Source organism: Euleptes europaea, chromosome 10 (genome assembly GCF_029931775.1).
Source record: "Euleptes europaea isolate rEulEur1 chromosome 10, rEulEur1.hap1, whole genome shotgun sequence".
Lineage (NCBI taxonomy): Eukaryota > Metazoa > Chordata > Lepidosauria > Squamata > Sphaerodactylidae > Euleptes > Euleptes europaea.
This window is the reverse complement of record NC_079321.1, coordinates 8934208-8960564: the sequence shown is the minus strand read 5'-3', so window position 1 is coordinate 8960564 and position 26357 is coordinate 8934208. Positions and strand designations below refer to the sequence as shown.

Sequence of the window (26357 nt, the reverse complement as noted above, 5' to 3'; positions counted from 1 at the left end):
TTTTGTTTGCCTAGACACGGGGCACTTTCTTTATGGTGGTGTCACTTTTTTCTGGGGTTAGGAAACCAAAGATGCTAATATGAAGGCAATAATATGAATTTGAGGGCTGTTGTGGTGTAGTGGTTAGAGTGTCAGATGTGGAAGAACAAGAAGACGAAGAGTTGGTTTTTATACCCCGCTTTTCTCTAACTTTAAGGAGTCTCAAACCGGCTTACAATCACCTTCCCTTCCCCTCCCCACAACAGACACCCTGTGAGGTAGGTGGGGCTGAGAGAGTTGAGAGAGAACTGTGACTACCCCAAAGTCACCCAGCAGGTTTTATGTGGAAGAGCGGGGAAACCAACCCAGCTGACCAGATCAGAATCCTCCATCCTTCCCTCCTTTTTTCCGCCGCTTTTAACCACCGTGCCCCACCGACTCTGGGACTCTGAATCCCACATCCTGCCACGGAAGCCTGCCAGGTAGCCTTGGGCCCATCACAATCTCTCAACCTAACCTACCTTTCACAATGTTGTCGTCGTGAGGATTAGGTGGAGGAAGGGGGGAACGATGTGAAAAGCCGCTTGGAGTCCCCAATCAGAGAGAAAAGTGGGATATAAATATAACTTTAAAATTTACTTATAACACTTACCTTGTTTTTCATATAGTGTCCTCTCCTTTTCCTCCTCCCTTCTAGACTCTTACATTCGGAACTGCGTTGTGTTGGATTCATTTGCGCGGGGAATTAGCCTTTCTGGGGTGTCACATCTTAGGGTGGAAAATAACATTTTATACAACATCATGGGCCATGGACTTCATGTGGGTAAGTGAACCGAAACAAAGGCATTTGATTTTGATCTGGGTATTAAAGATTGCAGAGAGCCAGGTGCTGGACAAGGACCTGGGAAACCCCGGTTCGAATCCCCACATGGAAACTTGCTGGGTGACCTTGGGCCAGTCACACACTCTCAGCCCTGGCCCTGGATAGTATTTGGATGGGAGACCTCCAAGGAATACCAGGGTCATAGGGTTGCCAACCTCCAGGTACTAGCTGGAGATCTCCTGCTATCACAACTGATCTCCAGCCGACAGAGATCAGTACGCCTGGAGAAAATGGCTGCTTTGGCAATTGGACTCTATGGCATTGAAGTCCCTCCCCTCCCCAAACCCTGTCCTCCTCACACTCCGCCCCAAAAACCTCCCGCCGGTGGTGAAGAGGGACCTGGCAACCCTATCGTGACACAGAGGGAGGCAATGGCAAACCACATCCCAACGTCTCTTGCCTTGATAATCCCACCAGGGCATCGCCATAAGTCAACTGTGACTTGACAGCAAAAAAAATAAAATAAAAGATTGCATAATGAAATAGTGGCGGTCCTTTTGAAGAAGAATTCTTATAAAAATGTTAGGAATGTAAGTAAAAAGCAGCCTACACCAGGCCATGGACTTTTGGCACCCTAGGGAAGCTGGCCTGGGTACCCACTCCTACCAGCCAGCCTGGGTATGCTGTGGCTCAGTGGTAGAGCATCTGCTTGGCATGCAGAAGGTCCCAGGTTCAAGCCCCACCATCTCCAATGAAAGGGACTAGGCAAATAGGTGATGGAAAAGACCTCTGCCTGAGACCCTGGAGAGCTGCTGCTGGTCTGAGCAGACAATACTGACTCTGATGGACCAGGGGTCTGATTCAGTATAAGGCAGCTTCATGTGTTCATGTTTGAGCCACAGTCTGAGCATACCCTGAGTGGCTGGCTGGCCAGATCCCTGGGTGAGCCCCAAGCAGCCCAGTGGGGGGCGCTAGGGCTGCCAGTTGGAGGCCTCTTTCCATAGTGGGAGTCACTATAGGACTTCTTCTGACATATTACTGCTCTGATCACATACTGCCTCCCACTATAACTTCCTACAGTTATTCTTGCCCGTGCTTTCAAATCAATATGCAAACCACCAATGAATTGCTGTTGTCTCCGGGTTCATGAATGGCAACCAACTAATGGAGGATGAACGGAGAGTAATGTGCAATCGATATTTGGCCTGCCTCTGTGATGGCTTATTAAGTTGTTTCTTTTTGTGTGTGTTTTTCTTTTAGGAGAGCGGCCGGATCAAAAGAACCAATTAAAGAGCAATACAATTATTGGACTTTCTGGAACTGATGGGCTGTCCAATATTGAAACCTTTTCACCCGCTGGGATCTACATCCAGGCTCCTGATAATGTGATAGAGGTAAGGATAACGCCCTTGCGCGAGTCAAAAAGCAAAAGGAGATTTGAGATGCCAGGTGCTGAACTGACAACATTGAATCTTAGAAGTGCTGATTGCATTGATATTAACAAACAAAAAAGGGGGGGCATGTGGGACAGAATAAAATAATCCAAGGTTGCAAAAATAACCCCAAATTTATTTTTAAAATCTTTCTGTAAAACCCAGTGTTTAAAGCCGACATCCTTAGGGGACATTTGACTTTACAAGGCAATACTTGCACAAAATTCAAAATAATTTCACAATCAATAAAGTTCTGCCATCTTAGTTATATGCCTGAGTTATAAGTCAGCATGGTGTAGTGGTTAAGAGCGGTGGATCCTACTCTGGAGAACCGTGTTTGATTCTCAACTCCTCCACATGAGCAGCGGACGCTAATCTGGCGAACTGGATTTGTTTCCCCACTCCTTCGCATGAAGCCTGCTGGGTGACCTTGGACTAGTCACAGGTCTCTTAGAGCTCTCTCAGCCCCACCTACCTCACAAGCCGTCTGTTTTGGGGAGGGGAAGGAAACTGTTTTGAGACTCCTTAAAGGTAGACAAAAATCAGGATATAAAAACCAACTCTTCTTCTTCTGACTCAGAAAAGTAAAGGGGGAGGGAGGAGAAGAGGCGGGAGGGAAAATGGAATTATTAAGGGATCTGTTTTCTGGACTGCCTTTAATTGCTGCCACTTTTTCTGCTAGTAACTCCTGCCCCCCCCCCCAAAATTACCGAAAAGTTATTTTTCATGGTTTTTTTTTGTTGTTGTTCGGCTATAGCCGAATGCAGACCCCTAGTTTTCATCTTATGTTCTTATTTCTTTTGCTAGTGGTTTCAAGCAGGTTACCTGGAGAGGCAGGATATGATTACACTAAACAAATAAAGGAATTAATAAATAAATGCTTTGGAGGTGGCGGCGATATGTTGCTTTGAATAAAGGCTTGAGTCGGCCTGTGGTGTTTTGCTTCAAGCTGTTTACAGCTGAATGTAGACAAGAGAATTATCCTCCTCCTCCTCCTCATCGAATCATAGAGTTGGAAGGGACCACCAGGGTCATCTAGTCCAACCCCCTGCCCAATGCAGGAATTTCACAACTACCTCCCCCACACTACCTCCCTCCTCCTCCTCCTCCTCCTCCTCATCATCATCATCATCATAACAGTTATTAGTCACCTTCCTTGCTGAGCTCAAGACAGCTTATGAACATAGATAAAAACACATCAAATAAAATACATCAAAAACAAAAAAAAACAAAAAAATTAAAATCACTACTTAAAACTGCTACTAGACTTAACCAAATGCAAATCTCCAACTGCCTCCTAAAGCTTGAAAGTGAGGGGGCTCAATACAATTTTCTTGTCAATAGTATCGAAGGCCGCTGAAAGATCCAGCAGAACTAGTAGGGTCACACTCCCCCCTCCCCCGCCCCCGTCTAGTTCTCGGTAGAGGTCATCGACCAAGGAGACCAGAGAAGTCTCTGATCCAAACCCCGGACAGACGCCGGATTGCAAATGGGTCCAGAAAATCAGTCTCTTCCAAGAGCCCATGGAGAAGAGGAAGTAAGCAAGGAGGAGAGTTCTTTAGATTTAACTTTGCACTAACAAAATACGTGGATCTTGAGTCACTTAAAAGGTCATTTGACTGTCCTCCTTTACCATCGGATACTTCTGTCCAACAGCAATTAATTTCTCTCTGGAATTTTAGCCGCAGGGATAGCCTTAGAAAACAGTTCCCCAGAGAATAGATTTCCACTCTGAATTCCCTGCTTGCCTAAAGCCTCTGTTCTTGGACTACTAGATGTCTGCATAAATATTCAGAATCCCCCCACCCTTTGCAAATCATTTGTAGAACTGCAAATCGGTGCAGTGCCAGAATCCCAGGTTAAAAAAAAAAATCCAGTGAAATAATGTGACGTGACTACAGAAGCTTAGCTTTAACTCTGCTCTAGGCAGCCGGGTCTGAAAAGCTGCATTTCTGTAACAAGGTGCCTAAGCTTGTGCTCCAGGCACTCTTCTTATCTCTTTGTTTTGTGACCCATGTGACAAATGTCAGACACCACGACAGTGGGAAAATTGGATAGGTCAGAAGACTGGAAACGGGAGAGGGAGTCTCTCCCTTCTAGGTCACCGCCTCGCCTTTGATTTGGGTCACGAGTAATGAACAGTCATTACCTTCTTAAAGCTCTCCGGTGACCTCCGGGAAGCGAGTTGGTGGTCTTGCCTCCGGTCCCAGCGGACAAATATTCACCCTCGGCAAACACTTCGAGTGACACCGCTGGCCCACCTTCGGGCATCGACACATCTGGTTCAGATTTCATCTATGAATTGGTAGTGGCAAAGGTCTGGGCACCGGGTCCTTCCCACTGTGAATAAATCATTTCCTGTTCAGATTCTCCCAGGGTTCATTCAACGTGCCATAATTCTTGAGGGTTTGATCTTCACTTGAGATTGTTGTCCTGGTGGGATTTTGTTGTTGCTGATTTGATTAATTAATTAACCCATCAAAACATTTACATCCCGCCTTTCCTCGTGGTTCGAGGTGACTTACAATAAGGGTTAAAAGATCCCCTGCTAAAACCAAAAATGAAATAGCAAACCCCAAATCCCCCGCCCTTAACAGATGCCTGCCAATTCAAACCCCCTCAAAAGCCCTGGCAAACAGTCAGGCTTTGAAGCGACTCCTGAAGATCTCCAAGGAGGGGACCCCCCCTCAACTCTTCATGGAGTTCTCCACTATGGTAGTTTCACCCGAGAATCAGGGATCATCCCATGTCAGCAAACCAACAAAAGACTGCCCCCCCCACTCCAACCAAGGCAAAAGGGTGTTTTCTTGTTGTTGTTTAGGAGTTACATGAGTACTTCGCAATGCTAATGCACATAATAATACATTAGTGGGTTTTTTAAAAAATACCTTTTGCAGCAAATTTGTCCAAAATAGAACTTTTTGTGAATGGATTCTTGGGAGATTTTTCACATTAAATTTCCTGCAGCCACTCAGAGAGGCAGCAGGAGAAAAATAAAATTTTAAAAATGGCCATTGGCCAATGATGTGATGTGGGTTTCCCCAGAAGTGATGACTCTTCTCTAGGAATTGATTAAAACTCTATGGTAAAACCATATGGTAAAACCATTGAGTTTCAGCCAATTCCTAGAGAGGGGTGACCCCTGACCTGGATGGTTCAGGCTAGCCCGATCTCATTAGATCTTGGAAGCTAGGCAGGGTCAGCCCTGGTTAGTACTTGGACGGGAGACTGACCACCAAGGAAGTCCAAGGTCACTATGCAGAGGCGGGCAATGGCAAACCAACTTTGGATGCCTCTTGCCTTGAAAACCCCAAGGGATCGCCATAAGTCAGCTGTGATGTGTTGGTGCTTACCACCACCAAAGAGGTGTGATTTCCCCAGAAGTGATATCACACCGTCGACTGACAGGCACCCCCATGTCACTCCGCTGACCCAACCCCTCTCCGCCTGGTTACCAGGCCAGGCCTACAACTCTACTCGCAAGTGCCCTACAGGGCAAGGAATGTGTGTGTGCTCATTGTGGCCCCCTATGTAACATTTGATAAGGTAGAAGTCTGAGTCTTTCAGCTTCTATAGTGAAACAGAAAGTATCTGCACCTCTCTGGATTTCACAAAGTAGATTGATATGAATGTTAATACAATAAAAAGAATTAAGTACCCTAAGGTAAAACAAACAAACAAAACGTGGACCACTGAAGAAGGCCACATGGCCGAAACATGCTGTTTGGTCTTAGTGTTGGTCTAATTGTTTGGTTGTAATTTTGTGTCTATTTGTGTTTTACGTTTATATTTTTAATAGAAATATAGAGGCTATAGTAGGGCCGTATACAAAGTTATTGATTTTTGTCTGTAATAAATTCATTATATATAATTTCAGGTGAGTAAGAGTAAGAAGTCCACCAAACCCTGCTTTGTGAAATAAGATATTGAAACGTCTTTTTAATATGCCATTATGACCGAGGAGTCTTTAAATTCCAAGAATTCACGTCATATAGACCACCCCGATAAGGAGGAGAGCCTTAATTCTTAAATTGGAACTCCAAAAGAATGGGGACGATCTTTTTCTCATTTTTTCATACTTGGGTCCACAGGAGAACATCAGAAGCTGGGAACCATATGAGACTCCTTATACTGTATTATTATGAGGTGCATCATACTGAAATAATAATTATTTATTGAGCAATAAATTGTTGGATGAAACTTTCTCCATTCTGAAGGCTGATAGAAGTGACACGTAATGGTTTAAACAGAGGTTAAATGGGGGACAGAAATATAATTTCAGAAGATCATTTGCACTTAGTATTAATTTTGACCCTTGCGTATGTTTGTTCTTGACCTTAGGGTACTTAATTCTGGAGTTTTTAGGGTTCTTTCCCCTCTTTTATTGTTGCAATACAATAAAAAGCCCCGACACAAATATTTTTATCTATGAATTCTTCCATACCCTGAAACCTTAGTAGGAACAGGGCAGATTAACTAATACCATATTCTTCACTGCAGGGTAACACTGTGTGTGCTTCTGGACACGGCTATTTCTTTCACCTCTCCCCGACAGGACCATCGCAGGCACCGGTCTTGTCCTTCAGCAGGAATGTGGCACAATCCTGCACAAGGTAATTTTATATCCCCCTTTGATTACATTCTGATTTCCTTTCTGTCTCTCCCTTTTTCGTGTGCGCGCACACACAGAGATACACTTCTTTTGCTCTCCCCAATATAAATGCTATCTGCAACAGCCAATTAGAAAAGACTGTGTTTAATGTTTTCTCTGATGTTTAATAGGATCTCTCCCCCCCCCCCCCCAGCAGGATGAAAACATATTGATATGCCATGGTCCATTTCTCATAGACTGTGTAAATAGGATTCATTTCAATTTCAATTACATATATTCTTCTTCTCCCTTCCAAAGCATTGTCTAGTATTCTCCTCTATTAAACAGCTGCTACGTTTAATTCCAGAGATGTGGAATCTGCATATATATTTCAATACTGGATACAATCTGACTGAGCCTTTAAGCATGCTTTTTTTAGGGGGATAAAATACATGTTTTGAATGTAGAGCTTGGCATGCTGTCATCTAAATAAGATCATAAATTTATTTGTATATACATATATGAATTGTATATACATATATGAATTTGTCAACATTGCCTTTATCAAACAGATTAAGTAATATGATTAAAATTAAGTCGTATGAAGGAAAGTGCCGTATCAGACCTTTGGACACATTTAATGGTTCAAATGCTTGGACATTATTTTTGTGAGACTTGTGTGATTACACACAGACCCAGGTCAAATACAGCACCCCCCCCCCCCCGAAGCTCAGAACATAAATCTGGTAGAAAAGCCATGGATTGGAATCCCTCTTAATGGTCAAGTACCGTGCAAAGGAAATGTTGAAAGGTTTTAGAAGGTTCTTTCTTTTTCTTTTTTGGCCTGGATTACTGTCTAGTTTCCTGAATATCGGCTGCTTTTTGTGCTTTCTTTCACAAGCATGGGGTAATTTCATCTACTGTGATGGGGTCAAATGCATCTATTGAACTCTCCATCCCCAGAGTACCTCTGTGTAGAAAGAAAAACAGAACTGCCCGGCTTCGACTGGCACTTATCAATATAGGGCCTATTATTTTGTAGCAGCCTGTTCCGTAACATGCTGCCCGCTCCTATATGCCAGGATCTTCAGTGTGTATCTTGGAATGACTAAATCACAGGGCCAAGCTAGAATGTGATGATATCCTCATGGCTGCCATGAGGATGCTGCTGCCATTTTAAAGTGATTTGAAAATGCCATAAGCGAGGCACTCTTGTTAGGGTTGCCAGGTCCCTCTTCAGGAGGTTTTTGGGGCATAGCCTGAGGAGGGGAGGGTTTAAGGAGGGGGAGGGACTTCAATGCCATAGAGTCCAATTGCCAAAGCGGCCATTTTCTCTAGGGGAACTGATATCTATCGGCTGGAGATCATTTGTAATAGCAGGAGATCTCCAGCTAGCACCTGGAGGTTGAAGGAAAATACAGCACCAAGGCTCAAATATCAAACACAAGACAAATAAGCAATAATGAAGTCAAAGAAATATAGTCAAAGTATAAACAGACTAAGGTAAGTAAAATACTTTCCTAAACGGTTTCCCCAGAGGTTACAAAACAAAAGGAGTCCAATCGTCCAATAGTTCAAAAATAGAAAGTCCAAGTACCTGGTTGCTCCACCAGTCAGCACAAATTCCAAAAGGAAATCCACAGGGTCCCGTATCCAAAACAAATCAAAGTCCAAGTCCACAGTTCAATAAATCCAATAATCCAAAACGACACTTCCGGATTTGTGTGCGTTTCACAATTTAAGTTGCTTCTTCAGTTGCTTTCGTCTTGACGTGATAAGTAAATACGTTCAGAAGGGTCCAAAGACCTCCGTTGTTGACCAGCCGACCTACAAGACTCCTATCTATCTCTGAGAGCTGGTCGGTTGGCCTGGAGGTTGGCATCCCTAACTCTTGTCCACCTCCCACATGTAGGGTTTCCAGTTCCCTCTTTGCCACTGGCGGGATATTTTGGGACAGAGGCTGAGGAGGGCAGGGTTTGGGGAGGGGCTTCAATGCCATAGAGCCCAATTGCCAAAGCAGCCATTTTCTCCAGGTGAAATGATCTCTGTCAGCTGGAGATCAGTTGTAATAGCAGGAGATCTCCAGTTAGTACCTGGAGGTTGGCAATCATAACCATACTCCCTTTATGCTGATGTTCTCTCTGCCTCAAACTTCACTCCCCGGCTAGCTGTATTCTTGCCCAGCAGTACCTTTGTTTGATCCGAGCTAAGCTTCCATTTATTACTTTCGAGGGTAATGATCTGTGATTAACATTCCAGGTGATTGTTCTACAGGAGCAGATTTGTAAAGTGAAATTTGTAGTGAGTACTCCTAATTCATGTAACATATCAACTGATCAATGGTAATAGTAGGAGATCTCCAGCTAGTACCTGGAGCTTGGCAACCCTACCCACATGCCTTTTCAAGTGCTGAAAGAGCTGCCGGGGGCGCGGGGGTGGGCATTTCAGCACTAGAGAAAGCATTTGTTGGGGGAACAAGAGCGCCTCAGACCACCATGATGTGCACCCAATTGGGCCATTTCGGGTTTTAAAAATCACTTTAAAATGGTGGTGTGGTGTCCCTGTGGTGGCCATGAAGATGCTGTTGCATTTTGTTTGGCCCTCAATGTGTTGTTACAGATGTTATAAAATGCTAAATTTAGTCTGGAGTGTCTAATATATTTCCCTGCTTATTACCATGTTTGTTATTTCAATCTATACAGATATGGACTCCTGCTGTATCCTGAATATCACCCCCAAAGGGCAAACAGTACCTTCCTTGTTGTATTTCAGTCCTTCACAGCCTGGCAGTGTCAAGGAGGGGTTCAGGTAAAGTAGCCATAATTTCTTGCATCCATCCATCCATCCATCCATCCATCCATCCACCCACCCACCATATCTCTCTCTCTCTCTCTCTCTCTCTCTCTCTCTCTCTCTCTCTCTCTCTCTCTCTCTCTCTCTATCTATCTATCTATCTATCTATCTATTTTAATCCCCTGTGGCTGTCACTAATTTTCCATATACTGGAGCCCAGATTTTAAAGCATGCAATTTATAGCCCGGTATTTACTCATTGTGTTCAGGCCCGAACAACAGTCCTTTTGGAAGGACCATAAATGCTGTGAAATCAAACACAATTCTTTGAAATATTCAAGAAGAGTAGAAGCTTTCTGATGTGATAATTGACAATTCCGTAGGATTGCAAATTCCGGGTTGGGAAATACCAGGAGATTTTTGGGGCGGAGCCTGAGGAGGGCAGGGTTTGGGAAGGGGAGGGACTTCAGTGCCATGGAGCCCAATTGCCAAAGCGGCCATTTTCTCCAGGGGAACTGTCTGCCCAGCAAACCTCTGGTAGGCCGTTGGAGATCTGCTTGGACATGCAGATTTTTTTTAAAAAACGTTGGCAGCAGCTGCCGCCACAGCAGTAAAGGTAAGCTGCGGCAGCCATTTTATGACTGGCTCCAACTCCTGTGGCAGCTATTTTGTGGCTGCGCCCACCACACTGTGTCAGAATTCGAAAGGTGTCTGTAGGGTGCATAAGGTTGGGGACCCCAGATGTAGAACAAGCATCCATTTACTCTCTTCACCTGTTGCTTTCTTTTATAATATTGTATTATAACAGATTATGAGCAGCAGCAACCTGCAGCTTCGGGCTTTCCTCATCTGTGCCTGCCGTGATTTTGGAGTAGACATTGTTGAAAGTCTTGGAAACACCTCGGTGGCCAACAGCTTGTTCCTTGGCCACTTGCGTGGAATGGTAAGAACGAACTCATGCCTGTTTTCCCCCCACCCGACCAATCCCTTTGTCTTTTGGAGGCTTTCTTTCAAAGAAACGGTGATGAAGATTGCGGAAGACTGCCCACCCCCTCAATAGCTCTTTGGATTACCAGCTGCAGGCCTGGCAACCCTGGAGCTCATGCATGGGGTTGCGGTGAGAGGTTTTCGAGGTGGAGCCTGAGGAGGGTGGGGTTTGAGGTGGGGAAGGACTTCAGTGCCATAGAGTCCAACTGCCAGAGCAGCCATTTTCTCCCGGTGAACTGATCTCTGTCGGCTGGAGATCAGTTTTAATAGCAGGAGATCTCCAGCTAGTACCTAGAGGTTGGCAACCCTAGGGATCAAGGGCTCATGTACCAAGGTATAAGAGAGGGGCAGGGAGAACCTGCTCAGTTGAGAACATCTCTAATCAGGGAGGTTTCAAGAAATTTCTGCTACGTCCTCAAAAATTCCTCTTCAAGAAATTTCTGCTCAAAAATAAATAAATACAAAAAATACAAAAATTACAAAAAGAGCACTTAAACTACAATTTTTCATCTTCTACTATAATATCGTAAAATAAACAGTGCCCGTGCACCCACCACCCACCTTACCCACTTTTTTTTTTTAGTTACTTGTTTATGTAATTTGCAATTTGTTATGTTTTCTTTTTTGGTTAAAACTAATAAAAATTTATAGAAAAATAAAAATAAAATAAATTTCTGCTCCATGCCTCTTCAGGTTCCACCTCGAAAACCTCCCACCTGTGGCGAAGAGGGACCTGGCAACCCTATACATGACCCCTAGGGTTGCCAGGCCTGCAGCTGGTAATCCAAAGAGCTATTGGGAGTGGGGCATGGGGAGGGGAAGGTCACATGACCCAGTGACATCATTTCTGGGTAAAGACCCAGAAGTGATGTCACCATGTCAAATGATGCTCTAGAAATTCCTCCAACCTATATGGTAAAGATTGATGTAAGAAGGGGATTGTGATACCGTAAAAGAGGGTCTCTCTCAGACTGACAGACTGATAATAATCAGCAGCAGTAAGAAAAGAGAAAGGGGAGTGGATGGGGCAAAAACTGGAGAGAGACTGTTCGTTGGAATCTTAGCAATTTAAGACCAATGCTAGCAGAGTAAATCCCTCATTCCCAGTGATAAAAACAAAGGCCAGAGGGCACGTTTTTACCACAAAGAAATGCACATCTTGTGCTCACTGAGAGATGAGCTATTTTGTTTGAAGCACGAAGATGTTTCTTCTGACCCAAACCACTGATGTGGAAAATAGGGTTGCCAACCTCCAGGTACTAACTGGAGATCTCCTGCTATTACAACTGATCTCCAGGCAACAGAGATCAGTTCCCCTGGAGAAAATGGCCACTTTGGCAAGTGGACTCTATGGCATTGAAGTCCCTCCTTTCCCCTCCCCAGACCCCTCCCTCCTTAGGCTCCACCCCAAAAACCTCCCAACAATGAAAAAGAAAGACCTGGCAACCCTACATGTTTGGGGTAGACAAGAGTGCCTTGCTTATGGCATTTTCAAATCACTTTAAAATGTTGGCGGCATCCTCACAGCGGCCATTAGGATATCGCTTTGGCAATTGGACTCTATGGCATTGATGTCCCTCCCCTCCCCAAACCCCGCCCTCCTCAGGCTCTGCCCCGAAAATCTCCAGGTATTTCCCAACCCGGAGCTGCAAACCCTAGTGGAAAAGGAAGCCAGTTTGAAGAAGACTGTGGCTCATATCTAGCCATTCCTCTCAGCTAACTGTGGAGCCTTCCTCCAGTGGAAGAGGCTCTTCCTCTGATGGAAAGTACTTCCACCTATAGAAAGTTCTGCACTTAGCTGAGTTTTCTCCCATGAATCTAGGTAAGAACCAGTTTCAAGTGCTCATCACTTATTTTAATCACCACTGAATATTCACCAAAGTACAGGTTGTGGGTTTTACAGCAATAATACCCTTTGAAAACTTGTTCCTATATATACCGTTTACAGATTTAGGGCTGGTTTTGTTTACTGAGACAATATATTGCAGAAGTGGCTCAGTGATACAGCATCTGTTTGGCATGCAGAAGGTCCCTGGTTCAATCCCCAGCATCTCCAGGTAAAGGGAGGAGGCAAGTAAAGGTAAAGGTCCCCTGTGCAAGCACCGGGTCATTCCTGACCCATGGGGTGACGTCACATCCCGACGTTTCCAAGGCAGACTTTGTTTGCAGGGTGGTTTGCCAGTGCCTTCCCAGTCATCTCCCCTTTACCCCCAGCAAGCTGGGTACTCATTTTACTGACCTCGGAAGGATGGAAGGCTGAGTCAACCTTGAGCCGGCTACCTGAAACCGACTTCCGTTGGGATCGAACTCAGGTCATGAGCAGAGCTTTTGACTGCAGTACTGCAGCTTAACACTCTGCGCCATGGGGCTCCTTAGGAGGCAAGTAGGTGATGTGAAAGAACCCTGCCTGAGACCCTGGAGAGCTGCTGCTGGTAGAGAATACTGACTTTGATGCACCCTGGGTCTGATTCAGTATAAGGCAACTTCATGTGTTCATTTCTAAAGTACCTGCCTAAGAGGACAGTGGAAGGGAAGGCGGCATGGTATAGCCCGATCTCCTCTGATCTCAGAAGCTAAGCAGGGTCAGTACTTGGAAGGGAGACCACCAAGGAAGACTCTGCAGAGGAAGGCGATGACAAACCACCTCTGCTTCTCACTTGCCTTGCTGGCATCTCCATAATTTGGCTGTGACTTGACTGCACTTTACACACATATACACACTCAAGAGAACAGTGGTTGTATTGAAGGGAGTGGAAGACGATTCTCATCCAGAGACTCTCTGAGTTCTCTTCTCGTTCATTATTTTATATGCAGTTCTTTGGCAATATTTTTAATCTTTTTGTCTCAGTTCTCTAATCTTAAAAACAGAAAACGCTTCCCTGTGGCACAGTGCCGGGTTATCCATCCATCTTCAGAGCGGTGGCTTTGAAGTGGAAGGGAACTGTGTCTGCTGATGGTTAACTGTGCATTGTATTGTATTGGATTCCCTGTCAACAGCACTTCTAGCGAGCGGAGCAGAGTAAAAGCCACTTTTATCTGATTCCTATGAAATTGTGAGTAACAATCGTGGAGGGAGCATGGTCCAGAGTCATGGAGGGTTTGTGTTTATCTCAGGCAGAATTACCGGGGGTGCTGCTGTAGAAGTTCAACCAGTGTTATACAAAGAAGAGGAGTTGGTTTTTATATGCTGACTTTCTCTACCACTTAAGGCAGAATCAAACTGGCTTACAATCACCTTCCCCTCCCCCCAGCCGGCATCCTGTGAGGTAGGTGGGGCTGAGAGAGCTGAGACTAGCCCAAGGTCACCCAGCTGGCTTCATGTGTAGGAATGGGGAAACCAACCCGGTTTACCAGATTAGCCTATGCCACTCATGTGGAGGACTGGGGAATCAAACCCGGTTCTACAGATCAGACTCCACCGCTCCAAACCACTGCTCTTAAACCCTATACCACACTGTGTTTCTTCTTTAGGGGGACCAGGGGAAGGCTGAATGAGTATCAGGGGTATGATTTGGCGGAGACAATACGGCCTAGTGACAGGAAGGACTCTGTGTTTTTTGAGAGGTGGATGTGAGGAACCACAGGAAGGGAATTTATAAGCCTGGAAAGATGAGTGTGTTGGGGGTAAGGTGGGAAAACAAGGAGGGGTGTGTATGTGCATTTGTGTGTGCTAAATTTGAGATACCGATTTCAAACTTCGTCTCCTAGTTTTTAAATAAACACATTATAAAGTCTCTTGCATTTCCATTCCAGCATGTTCAGCACTGGAGTTTTTCCTGCACTTGTTAAGAGATTTCCAGGCGCTCAACTGTGCCGTGCTCCTCACAGCTCCCCGGGGGTGTGATTATCTTTGATTATCTCACGATAAAGAGTCTTCTTGTCATAATTTACATCTTAATTTATGTAATTCTGTCCTTTAATAACGATGTCTCTTTAACGTCAATTAAAAACGTTATGACATTAATTTAACAAGGCAGCAAAAGTCTTCCACTCTGCCATCCTTTTTAAAAAAAAATTTAAGAGATGCCTCTAAACTAATTGTTACTTCGATCCTTTTGTACCCTGGCTCCTTGGCATTAATCCAGTACCCATTGATGTCAGTGGGAAAAGCTTCACTTAAATCCACTAAGGAAGGCTGGTAGTAGTAAGGAGCTAGTGTGGTATAGTGGTTAAGAACTGTGGTTTGGAGCGGTGGACTCTGATCTGGAGAACAGGGTTTAATTCCCCACTCCTCCACATGAGCGGCGGAAGCTAATCTGGTGAACTGGATTTGTTTCCCCACTCCTACACGTGAAGCAAGCTGGGTGACCTTGGGCTAGTCACAGTTCTCTTAGAGCTCTCTCAGCCCCACCTACCTCACAGGGTGTTTGTTGTGGGGAGGGGAAGGGAAGATGATTGTAATCCCGTTTGTGTCAGCCTTAAGTGGTAGAGAAAGCCGGCATATAAAAACCAATTCTCCTTCTTCTTCTTCTTTATATCAGCGGGAAAAGCTTCACTTAAATCCACTAAGGAAGGCTGGTAGTACCTTGAGTTTTAAAGCCTTATGAGTGTAGTCACCTTGGCCTGGATAGCCCAGGCCAGCCCTATCTCTTCAGATCTCAGAAGCTAAGCAGGATCGGCCCTGGTTAGTGCTTGGATGGGAGACCACCAAGGAAGCCCAGGTTTGCTATGCAGAGGCAGTCAGTGGCAAACCACCTCTGCCCTGATTTGGATGGCTCAGGCTAGCCTGATCTCCTCAGATCTCAGAAGCTAAGCAGAGTATTTGGATGATCGACCATGAAGGGTTGCTACGCAGAGGCAGGCAATGGCAAACCATGTCTGAACATCTCTTGCTTTGAAAACTCCATGAGAGGTCATTATAAGTCAGCTGCGACTTGACAGCACTTTCCACCACCATGACTGTAGAACCTGTTATATGAGAAACTTGTAGCTGCGTGTTGCTCTAAAAAGACACAGCCATTCCCTTATTCACAACATTGTTCTTATTGCTGTCCCTATGCCAAAGGACTATGTCCCTATCCCAAAGCCAAAGTTTCTGTGGCTGTTGTGTCGTAGTGGTTAGAGTGTAGGAATTGGACCTGGGATGACTAGATTTGAATCCCTCTCTCAGCCATGGAAGCTCACCAAGTGAATATGGACCCTTGCAGCCTACCCTCCCCTCCCAAGGTTGTTTTTGTGAGGATTAAGGCGGGGTAGAGAGAACGATGTGAAAAGCTGCTTTGGGTCCCTGTTCAGGGAGAATAGTGGGATATAAATTTTATATATATGTATGTATGTATATGTATATATATATGAAAAAATAAATCTAAATATATAAATAATTATAAATTAAAAGGAGCCCCATGGCTCAGAGTGGTAAGCTGCAGTCATAAGCTCCACTCACGACCTGAGTTTGATCCCAACGAAAGTCGGTTTCAGGTAGCCAGCTCAAAGTTGACTCAGCCTTCCATCCTTCCGAGGTCAGTGAAATGAGTATCCAGCTTGCTGGGGGTGAAGTGCAGACAACTGGGGAAGGCAATGGTAAACCACCCCCATAAACACAGTCTGCCTAGTAAACGTTGTGATGTGATGTCACCCCATGGGCCAGTCATGACCTGGTGCTTGCACAGGGGACTACCTTTACCCTTTACCCTATTTTATCTGGGGAGAAATGCAGATCAGAACCCCTGAAGCATCTTTAGGCTGAACCACCTTACATTAAAAAAAACAAAAAAACCATGGAAACAAATCTTGAGGTTTAAATAAGTGATGCTGCCCCTCTCATTTAGAAAGAGGGCGGAATCTGTTTTTTATGATAACAAGGGAAGTGACCTAGGGTATTAAAAAATCATTCCCCTATTGCTCGCCTCTCTACAGCCTCTTTCTACTCACACTGGCAGTGGCTCTTCAAGGTCTCGGGCAGAGGTTTTCCCTCTCACCAGCTACTTGTCTTTTTAACTGGAGATGTCATGGATTCTACCACCCATGGAGGTGGTCCAGAGGTAGTTTGCCATTGTCTACCTCCACATAGCGCCCCTGGACTTCCTTAGTGGTCTCCCATTTCCATGTTTTGCCACATTTCTATTGAGGCTTTCAATCGTGCCATTGTACTAGTGGTGGAAAGTGCAGTCAAGTTGCAACTGACTTATGGCGACCCCGTAGGGTGTTCAAGGCAAGAGATGTTCAGAGGTGGTTTGCCGTTGCCTACATCTGCACAGCGCCCCTGGACTTCCTTGGTGGTCTCCCATCCAAGTGCTAACCATGGCCAACCCTGCTTTGCTTCCGGGATCTGATGAGATCGGGCTAGCCCGGGCCCACCATTGTGTTAAAGCCTGTTTATTTCCAGGAGCTTAAAGTCCTGCCCTAGAACATAATGCCCCTCTAATTCTTAATGTATTCCCCATTATTCTTTTTTTTTTTTTTTTTTTTTTTTTTTGCAGAATGGAAGCTGTATGTTTACAGGGCTGAAAACTCCCAAAAGGCGTGAGCTATTGATTTCTGATGCAACCTTTGTGAACTTTGACCTTCTCAACTGCACAGCAATCGCCCCCTGTTCTGGCTGTCAGCGAGGTCAAGGTATGTTAGGCTTTCAATATTGAAGCAAAATATGGAAAAATCGAGTGTGGGAAGGGGGCTGCGCTTGTGATTTGATTTTTCCCCCTGTGTATCATCCTTTTCTTTAGAATTTGATGATAATATATATATTTTAAAAACCTGAGGCAAAATACCCCCTCCTAATTAAAAATTAACATTCAAAGCCAGATCACTAATGGAACTGCGTGAAAACTGGCAGGATTTATGGGTAGAGGCAGAAAGTGGGAGTGGATGTGTGGGGGGATTGAGCACTGGGGGTTAATCTGCAAGAGACAGGTTTTCTCATGGTATTTTTCTCTGTTTCTTCTCAGGTGGGTTTACTGTGAGAGCGAAACAGGTGCTCCTCTTAAATGCGCCAAACTGGATATCGTTCCCATCCCCTCATTCTGCCATTCTTGAAGATCTGGATGGATCCATCACAGGACAGGAGGGGAGTCGCCTCCTCCCCTCTATGGAGACGCTTCCAGCTTCCTGCAGGGCCAGCGTCAACGCCAGTCAAACAGCCAGGGGCAGCATTTGCTCCGGAAGTAATATTTTTCACCGCATGTCCATTGGCCTGTAAGTATTCCATTACACCCTTTTTGAGGAAAGGTACCAGCTCATGTACCTTTCCTCAAAAAAGGTAGTTAGTGTAGTGGTGTAGAGGTTAAGAGCTGTGGTTTGGAGCAGTGGACTCTGATCTGGAAAACTGGGTTTGATTCCCCACTCCTCCACATGAGTGGCAGACGCTAATCTGACGAACCGGGTTGGTTTCCCCACTCCTACACATGAAGCCAGCTGGGTGACCTTGGGCTAGTCACAGCTCTCTCAGAGCTCTCTCAGCCCCACCTACCTCACAGGGTGCATGTTGTGGGGAGGGGAAGGTGATTGTAAGCCGGTTTGATCCTGTTTTAAGTGGTAGAGAAACTTGGCATATAAAAACCAACTCTTCTTCTTCTTACATGGTTTGAATGAACTGTAATTGTACCCATGCACAGGAACCATGCCTCAAACAGGATGCAACTCCAGGGCCAGGCCCCAGACTTCTCGCAGGCATTCTAAGAAAGCAAAACCAAAAGAGGTTTTCCAGTAGTGTGACCAAAAAAAAAGGGGGGGGGGTTTCACATGGATTTTCCTAACCTTTGCCTTTCCACGGCAGGTTGGGTGTAGGGTTGCCAACCTCCAGGTACTAGTTGGAGATCTCCTGCTGTTATAACTGATGTCCAGCCGACAGAGATCAGTTCCCCTGGAGAAAATAGCCGCTTTGGCCATTGGACTGTATGGCATTGAAGTCCCTCCCCTCTCCAAACCCCGCCCTCCTCAGGCTCTGCCCCCACAATCTCCAGGTATTTTCCAACCTGAAGCTGGCAACCCTAACTGTAGCCCAGCTTCGACCACACACTCAGGCCTCACCAATCTTCTCCAGGAAAGGAGAAGATCTACCCTCTCGATACTCGCTGTATTTCTTGTTGGGTTCACACAAGGCATAAACAGCTTTTCTCTGTGTGCCGTGCCCTTACCCTATGTGTAGCTTGGTCACCGAAGACGACCGCTGGGCAAAAACGGCCAGTTAACTTCCCATGAACCAAGCGGTAGTTTTCAATGTCGAACGACGCTCACGCTAACAGCACTGTTCTTAATCAGCTTTTGAAATTGTGGGTTTTATTTTCCGGAGATAGATAATTATAGGAGATCGCTGCACAAACATACCAAACAGAAAACACTTAGCGCTAAAGATAGTGCTTGTCTTAACGGGGGAGAGATACAGGCCCTTAGGACAAGCACGCTAATGGTAAACATAAACAAGAGGCTTAATATTTATTCTTCTTGGAGCTGTTGGTTGGTTTAGCAAATCCTTTGTGGGCCATCCACACCCAACAGTTCTGCGCTCTGCGCTTGAGCTAAATTACATAACAGTGGATACAGTTAGTGGAGTAAATTTCTCACTCAGACTATAGAGTTCCGTCTATGAGTCCTGCCACATTTCTGAAACCTTTTGCTTTTTCGTCGCGACTTGACGTGTAACGATCCGGCGTTGCTCGACAATCATCTGGGTTTGTTTTTATAATTTTCAGTGGCTTCTGACGGTTTGAGGCTCCAGTTGTTGTTGTTTTGCGTTATGGCTTTTTTTGCCTCCTCCTGGCTTCTTTAGCATAAAGGCGAGAGCGGATCCTAGAGAGACTCTCTCCTCCCTCGGTAATGAAAGTGCTCTTGTGCTAATGATCCATGCCGACTCCCTTGGCTCCTCCGAATTACAAATGCTCATGCCCTCCTCTGCTCCATTAACATTAAAGAGAGGTAGATTGGTGGCTATTTAGGGCACAGTGAAAATCACTGGCTATTTAGGGCAAATTAAAATGGTGCTAATTGTGGATGCAGGAGCGCTCAATTATGCCAGCGATATAGTAGTTCTATTTTGGTGCCAGCTTGACAGTGCATAAAAACAGAGCCATTGTTTGGAAAGAAGGCATGTTGGCTCCCTTGGAAATCTTCTCGGGTGGGAAGGCAGGATAGGAGAGGTTTTCGGCGATTAAATGAAAATTCAGTTCAAGGTGAACCCTGCACTTTTTAAAGGGAGGGCGGCGTGTCGGCACCGCTGACTTTTCAAGCTTTTAGCAGTGTTTCGATCTCGGGGCTTGAACGGGGGGGGGGAGGGGGAACATTGTTGTCACTTCGTTTTTCCCCTTTTACCTTTTGCAGAGCGTGCTGCTGGAGGTGGAAGGATTACATTGCAAAGTTTGTCAGAGGTCAGGTTAGACTGCCCTGTCTAATTTTGCCCCTCTTATAAAAACATCTACTGGCTCAAGACAATGTTCATAGCTTGGGTCTAGGACAGGGGTCCCACATGTGGGGCCCATGGGCCCCATGGTGCCTGCCAACACCTTTCCTGGCACCCACCAAGTGTTTTTTAAAAGTGGGTGGGGACTAGGGTTGCCATCCTCCAGGTACTAGCTGGAGATCTCCTGCTATTACAACTCATCTCCAGCCGACAGAGATCAGTTCACCTGGAGAAAATGGCTGCTTTGGCAATTGGGCTCTATGGCATTGAAGTTCCTCCCCTCCCCAAACTCCACCCTCTTCAGGCTCCGCCCCCAAAACCTCCCACCGGTGAGGAAGAGGGACCTGGCAGCCCTAGTGGGGACAGGTGGGACATTTGCCCAGCAAGGCTGCTAATTGCCCATTGGAGATTTGATTGGCTGTGCAGATTTTTTTAAAAAACAAACATTGCTTTGGCAGCAGCTGCTACCCCAGCACAAGAATCTTCACTGTGTGGTTGGAAGTACACTGTGCATCTTCTGAGTTTGTGTGCAGGGTTGTTAAACTCCAGGTGCCTCCCGGATATCTCCCAGCATTACAATTGATCTCCAGATGGCAGAGATCAGTTACCCTGGAGAAAATGGCTGCTTTGGAGCGTGGACTCCATGGCGTTATACCCTGCTGAGGCCCCGCCCATCCCCAAACCCCATCCTCCTCAGGCTCCACCCTCTAAAATTTCAGGAATTTCCCAACCCAGAGCTGGCAATCCAATCTGTGTGAGCTTCAGCCTGCAAATTGTTTTTTTTTTTAAAGAGAAAGTGCAACCCCCTCAGCTGCCTACTGAAGTATCAAGCACTGTTAAGCAATGAAATGTGGACATTTGGGCGGACTCTCTTTTGTTTTTCAGAAAGGCTTCCATCTGTCCATACAATTTAAAAGTGACTGATAGTAGTAATAAGACAACGACTGTCAATTATGTCCCCGACACTCTGTCAAATGCCTATGGCTGGATGGCTCTTCTCTTGGATCAGGAGACGTATACTCTGTCATTTGACAACCCTCTGGCCAATGTGAATCTACAGGTAAGGCAGGATAGTTCCTCACCCCCAACTGTATGATGTATTGTTTGTATTGTGCAAAGAATTAATTTGTCTATTGGGGAGGGATGGGGAAAATCCAGGGTTTAAATACTATATAATTTCATTAAATTTCATAAGAGGGACCTAATGTTTGGATGGGTCAGATGCAGAGGGTGGGGCACATAATTGGGGTTATTTATAGGCATCATTTGTCTTTAATCACACGAACACAGGAAGAAGTTGCCTTATACTGAATCAGACCATTGGTCCATCAAGGTCAGTGTTGTCTACTCAGAGAGGCAGCGGCTGACTAGGATCTCAGGCAGAGGTCTTTCACGTCACCTACTGCCTGGTCTATTTTAACTGAAGATGCCAGGGATTGAACCTGGGACCTTCTGCATTCCAAGCAGGTGCTCTACCACTGAACCATGCTCCTCAAGTCCTCCTCAATTGGGAGAAACAAACCTCCATACTACAGAAACCGCAGCCATACTGGGAAGTGTCTATGACCTTATTCTGTGAATGGATGTTTCATTAAGTGCATTGTTTTGGTGCTTTAATTAGCAAGAACCTATTTTTGAAATGATGTCTAACCAAGAGTCAAATGTAGCATTCGTCATTCTTGAACTGGAAAAGAAAATATGGGAAGCTTGTGAGAATTTTTTTTTTGAGGTAGTGCAATTATTGCTAGCAACAAAATGCCCCTGTTGCTGCTTCTACCCTCCTTCTCCTCTTGTATATTGTATAAAGTTTCAGACAATACTTGACACTGGAGTGACTTTCCAGGATATGAATGTTCCTTATGGTTTTCTTCTCCAGTACGTGGCGACATTTGATAACTTCACCGCTGAGAATTATTTACTGGTGGAACATGAATGCCTTTCACCCCATATCAATGTCACGCTGACCTGTGGGACAAGGCGAGGATTGAAACTTCACTCACTTCCTTCACATAAATATAACAAAAGCTGTGATTGGGTGTTCGATAAAGAACAGAGGAAGCTAACCTACTTAGGTAAGAGCAAGTGACACATATTTTTTTTTTCTTACAACTATCTCTAAGACATAGGGTTGCCAGCTCCGGGTTGGGACATACCTGGAGATTTTTGGGGCAAAGCCTGAGGAAGGCAGGGTTTGGGGAGGGGAGGGACTTCAATGCCATAGAGTCCAATGGCCAAAGCAGCCATTTTCTCCAGCTGAACTGATCTCTTTCGGCTGGAGATCAGTTGTAATAGCTGGAGATCTCCAGCTATTACAGCTGATCTCCAGCCGATAGAGATCAAGTCACCTGGAGAAAATGGCCGCTTTGGCAATTGAACTCTATGGCATCGAAGTCCCTCCCCTCCCCAAACCCCGCCCTCCTCAGGCTCCGCCCCAAAAACCTCCAGTCGATTACTAAGAGAGACCTGGCAACCCTAGTGTTAGGGTTGCCAGGTCCCTGTTTGTCACTGGTGGGAGGTTTTTGGGGAGGAGCCTGAGAAGGGTGTGGTTTGGGGAGGGACTTCAGTGCCATAGAGTCCAATTGCCAAAGTGGCCATTTATTCCAGGTGAATTGATCTCTATCAGCTGGTGGACAGTTATAATAGCAGGAAATCTCCAGCTAGTACCTGGAGGTTGGCAACCGTAGTATGTATTTTTTTTTTTTTTTGCTTGTTCGGGGCAGGGGCTGTGAATCCTCTTGGTATCCCTTTGTACACTTGAGAAATGTTCGCTTTGGATATGGTTGTTGTACAGACAAAGCAACAAATCCCTTCCACATGGCATACGCCCCATATAGCTGCCATAGTGCATCTCAGAGAACTGATACTGAATTGATACTGTATGAGTGTCTCTATGGCTGGTAGGGTTGCCAACCACCAAGTACTAGCTGGAGATCTCCTGCTATTACAACTGATCTCCAGCCAATAGAGATCAGTTCCCCTGGAGAAAATGGCCACTTGGGCCATTGGACTCTAGGGCATTGAAGTTCCTCCCTTCCCCAAACCCTCCGACCCAAAATCCTACCACTGGTGGCGAAGAGGGATCTTGCAACCCTATTACTATCTGTTGTAGGAGTGTCTGTTACTCCCATATTTTGTAAACCCTTTTTCATACAAAGGACACTGCTGGAGCTCCTTAGTGCTGCTCATAGACTTTTCACTGCTTGAGGAAATATGGGGAGCACCTAATAATATGAGACGGGTGACTTTCTGCATGGGAAACTATTTGCGTGTTGCAGCTCCCAGGGGGTTTCAAACTATGTTAACCTTTTCAATGGAAGAAGGCTGCAGGTGACATAGTTAAAGCAAGCCCCAATCCTGTAAAATCCACTGCACATGAACATCTCTCCATGTGGCAGGGCAAACATGCAAGTTCCTATTCCAGTTACTGCCATGCTGTTGCAATAATAGTTGAAGAAGGGTTCAGACTCTTACACCTACGGCAGAGAAACTGGTGTTCTGGTAATAGCCAGCTGGTAGGATTTGAACAGCAGCCTGGATATCCCAGAGTAGTGTGAGCTCATCATAGCTTGGAAGCTAAGCAGGGTTGGCCCTGGTTAGTACTTGGATGGGAGGCCACCAAGAATGACCAATGCAGAGGACGTCAGTGGCAAACCAAAGACAATTGACCTCTGCTCATCAGATCTCGAAAGCTAAGCAGGGTTGGCCCTGGTTTGTACTTGGATAGGAGGCCACCAAGGAAGTCCAGGGGCGCTATGCAGAGGAAGACAACAGCAAACAACTTCTGTTCATCTCTACCCTTGAAAAACTCCAAGTGGGGTTGCCATCAGCTGGTGGTGAGAAAAGCATTTAGTACGCATTACTAGGCTTAGAGCTGGTTCTTTGGGCTAGCCGAGGCTTTGGGAAGCCTAATCCCATTGTGGCTAATAAGGCACGCTGACCTCTGTGGGTCTGCTCTGTATCATTTCCTGTGGCTTTGAAATAATATTACGAAGAAATCTCGTTTCAGAGTTACACCAGTAATTAAAGTCCCAGGGACTCTAAATGGCAGCAAGACGCTGTTTGACGAAGTCTGTACAAGGCCCCCTTATTCTTCCATTTCTTCTTTAGGGCCCTTGTTGTGAAGGATCCCTGAGTGAGATAAGGGCTGCGATAGCCCTTTGAAATGGTAACAGATGATTAACCAAACTGTTCAAAATCTCTTCATGTGACAGACATTGTAGAGCCTCCTTTGGAAGACTTTGCAAGAAGTAGGGTGAAATGCTGGGAGGGAGACATGAGTGGCAGTAATCATATAGCGTTAGGGTTGCCAACCTCCAGGTATTAGAAGAAATGGCGGCACGAGGGCTCACAATTTAAATGCTGAAATTAGCCAATTTAGTAGTAAGCATGAAGAAAACAATTTAAACAAGAAAAGAACAATTTAAACATGAAAATCATTTCATATACACAACTTGTGTAACCATGCACTATTAGTTATACAACTGTTAATTTCACAGTCATAGTAAGTACATATGTAACAGGAAAATAATAATATTGACAGATTTGTGTAATCAGTCTAAAGTGTAACCAAATTCACATTTATAAACAGCATGTATTCCCATACAGGGGGAACAAAAACAATTAGAGAATTATGACCCCTCAAAAATAAAGTCCTAGGCAATGCCTATAATATGAATAAAGGTCCAATAAATGAAGATCAGAAGTGTCCAAAACGAAAAGCACAAAAGGACGTGTAGCCGGTCATCACACATTTCGGTGACTTCATCAGCTGTATGTAACAGAACTTCTAAAGCGGCTCATATTTGTCATTGACTAATGATGGCCGATTTTTTTTCTGTAATAAACATTTTTATAATAAACATTTTTTAAAAAAAAATTTTTAAGCGTGTCAATTTTGTTTAAGATGCGAAGCTCCACTTACCCAATGGAAGAAGAGTTAATATGCTTGTCAGAACATAGAAATAATTTTTCGGCTATGGAGATGGGCAATTCGCCAAAAAAATATTTATACGCTCTGACAAGCATATTAACTCTTCTTCCATTGGGTAAGTGGAGTTTCGCATCTTAGACAAAATTGACACCCTTAAATTTTTTTTAAAAAAATGTTTATTATAAAAAATGTTTATTAGAAGTTCTGTTACAAACAGCTGATGAAGTCACCGAAACGTGTGATGACCGGCTACACATCCTTTATTTTTGAGGGGTCATTATTCTCTAATTGTTTTTGTTCCCTCTGTATGGGAATACATGCTGTTTATAGATGTGAATTTGGTTACACTTTAGACTGATTACACAAGTCTGTCAATATTATTATTTTCCTGTTACATATGTACTTACTATGACTGTGAAATTAACAGTTGTATAACTAATAGTGCATGGTTACACAAGTTGTGTATCTAAAATGATTTTCATGTTTAAATTGTTCTTTTCTTGTTTAAATTGTTTTCTTCATGCTTACTACTAAATTGGCTAATTTCAGCATTTAAATTGTGAGCCCTCGTGCCACCATTTCTTCTAGTATTAGTTCTAACCTCCAGGGAGTAGCTGGAGATCTCCTGCTAATACAACTGACCTCCAGCCGATAGAGATCAGTTCACCTGGAGAAAATGGCCACTTTGGCAATTGGATTCGATGGCATTGAAGCCCCTCCCTTCCCCAAATCCCACCCTCCTCAGGCTCCGCCCCAAAAACCTCCCGCCGGTGACGAAGAGGGACCTGGCAACCCTACATAGTCTTCAGGACCCCAGATTAGTGGGGTCTCCTTATGGAGAGTAAATTGGATGGGGAATAGCAGGCATGAAGAAGTTATTTTAAAAAATAAATTATTCAGAAAATTTGTATGCCGCCTCACCAGTGAAGTGGATTACAATGTAAACAGAATAAAACATCTTATCTGATGAGCAGGGCAGTATGGGAGGAAGCGGTCCTTCGGGTACCCAAAGGAGTTGTGCTTACAGAGATGCTGGAGGAGAGATGGAATTTGACGAAGCAGCATGTTGTGCATGTCAGAGTTGGGATGGAGTTGTAGATGAAGAGTGTACCGCGGGTCTTAGCCATCTGTTGATTTTTGTACATGTGGCTCCTAGCTTTTAAGAACTTTGGAACTCTTTAAGTTCCTTCTCTGGTTAGGTGTTCCAAAATATAAACTCACTTTAGAGAAGAGAAAAAGAAGAGTTGGCTTTTATATGCTGACTTTCTCTACCACTTCAGGAAGAATCAAACCATCTTACAATCCCCTCCCCACAACAGACATCTTGTGAGGTAGGTGGGGCTGAGAGAGCTCTAAAAGAACTGTGACTAGCCCAAGGTCATCCAGCTGGCTTCATGTGGAGGAGCGGGAAAACCAACCCGGTTCACCAGATTAGCCTCCGCCGCTTATGTGGAGGAGTGGGGAATCAAACCTGCTTCTCCAGATTAGAGT

The 26357-nt window shown here is 44.9% G+C and overlaps 1 protein-coding gene across 1 annotated transcript in view; it reads left to right on the top strand.

Annotated features, from left to right (window-relative positions):
* Positions 1-26357, top strand: part of PKHD1 (PKHD1 ciliary IPT domain containing fibrocystin/polyductin) — a 195801-nt gene that overhangs the window by 134133 nt on the left and 35311 nt on the right. The window contains exons 37-45 of the mRNA XM_056856811.1: positions 677-802; positions 2063-2196; positions 6736-6848; positions 9529-9634; positions 10427-10561; positions 17025-17160; positions 17490-17736; positions 20822-20996; positions 21813-22008. Of these exons, the coding sequence (XP_056712789.1) occupies positions 677-802; positions 2063-2196; positions 6736-6848; positions 9529-9634; positions 10427-10561; positions 17025-17160; positions 17490-17736; positions 20822-20996; positions 21813-22008 (1368 nt within the window). The remainder of the gene's footprint in view (positions 1-676; positions 803-2062; positions 2197-6735; positions 6849-9528; positions 9635-10426; positions 10562-17024; positions 17161-17489; positions 17737-20821; positions 20997-21812; positions 22009-26357) is intronic.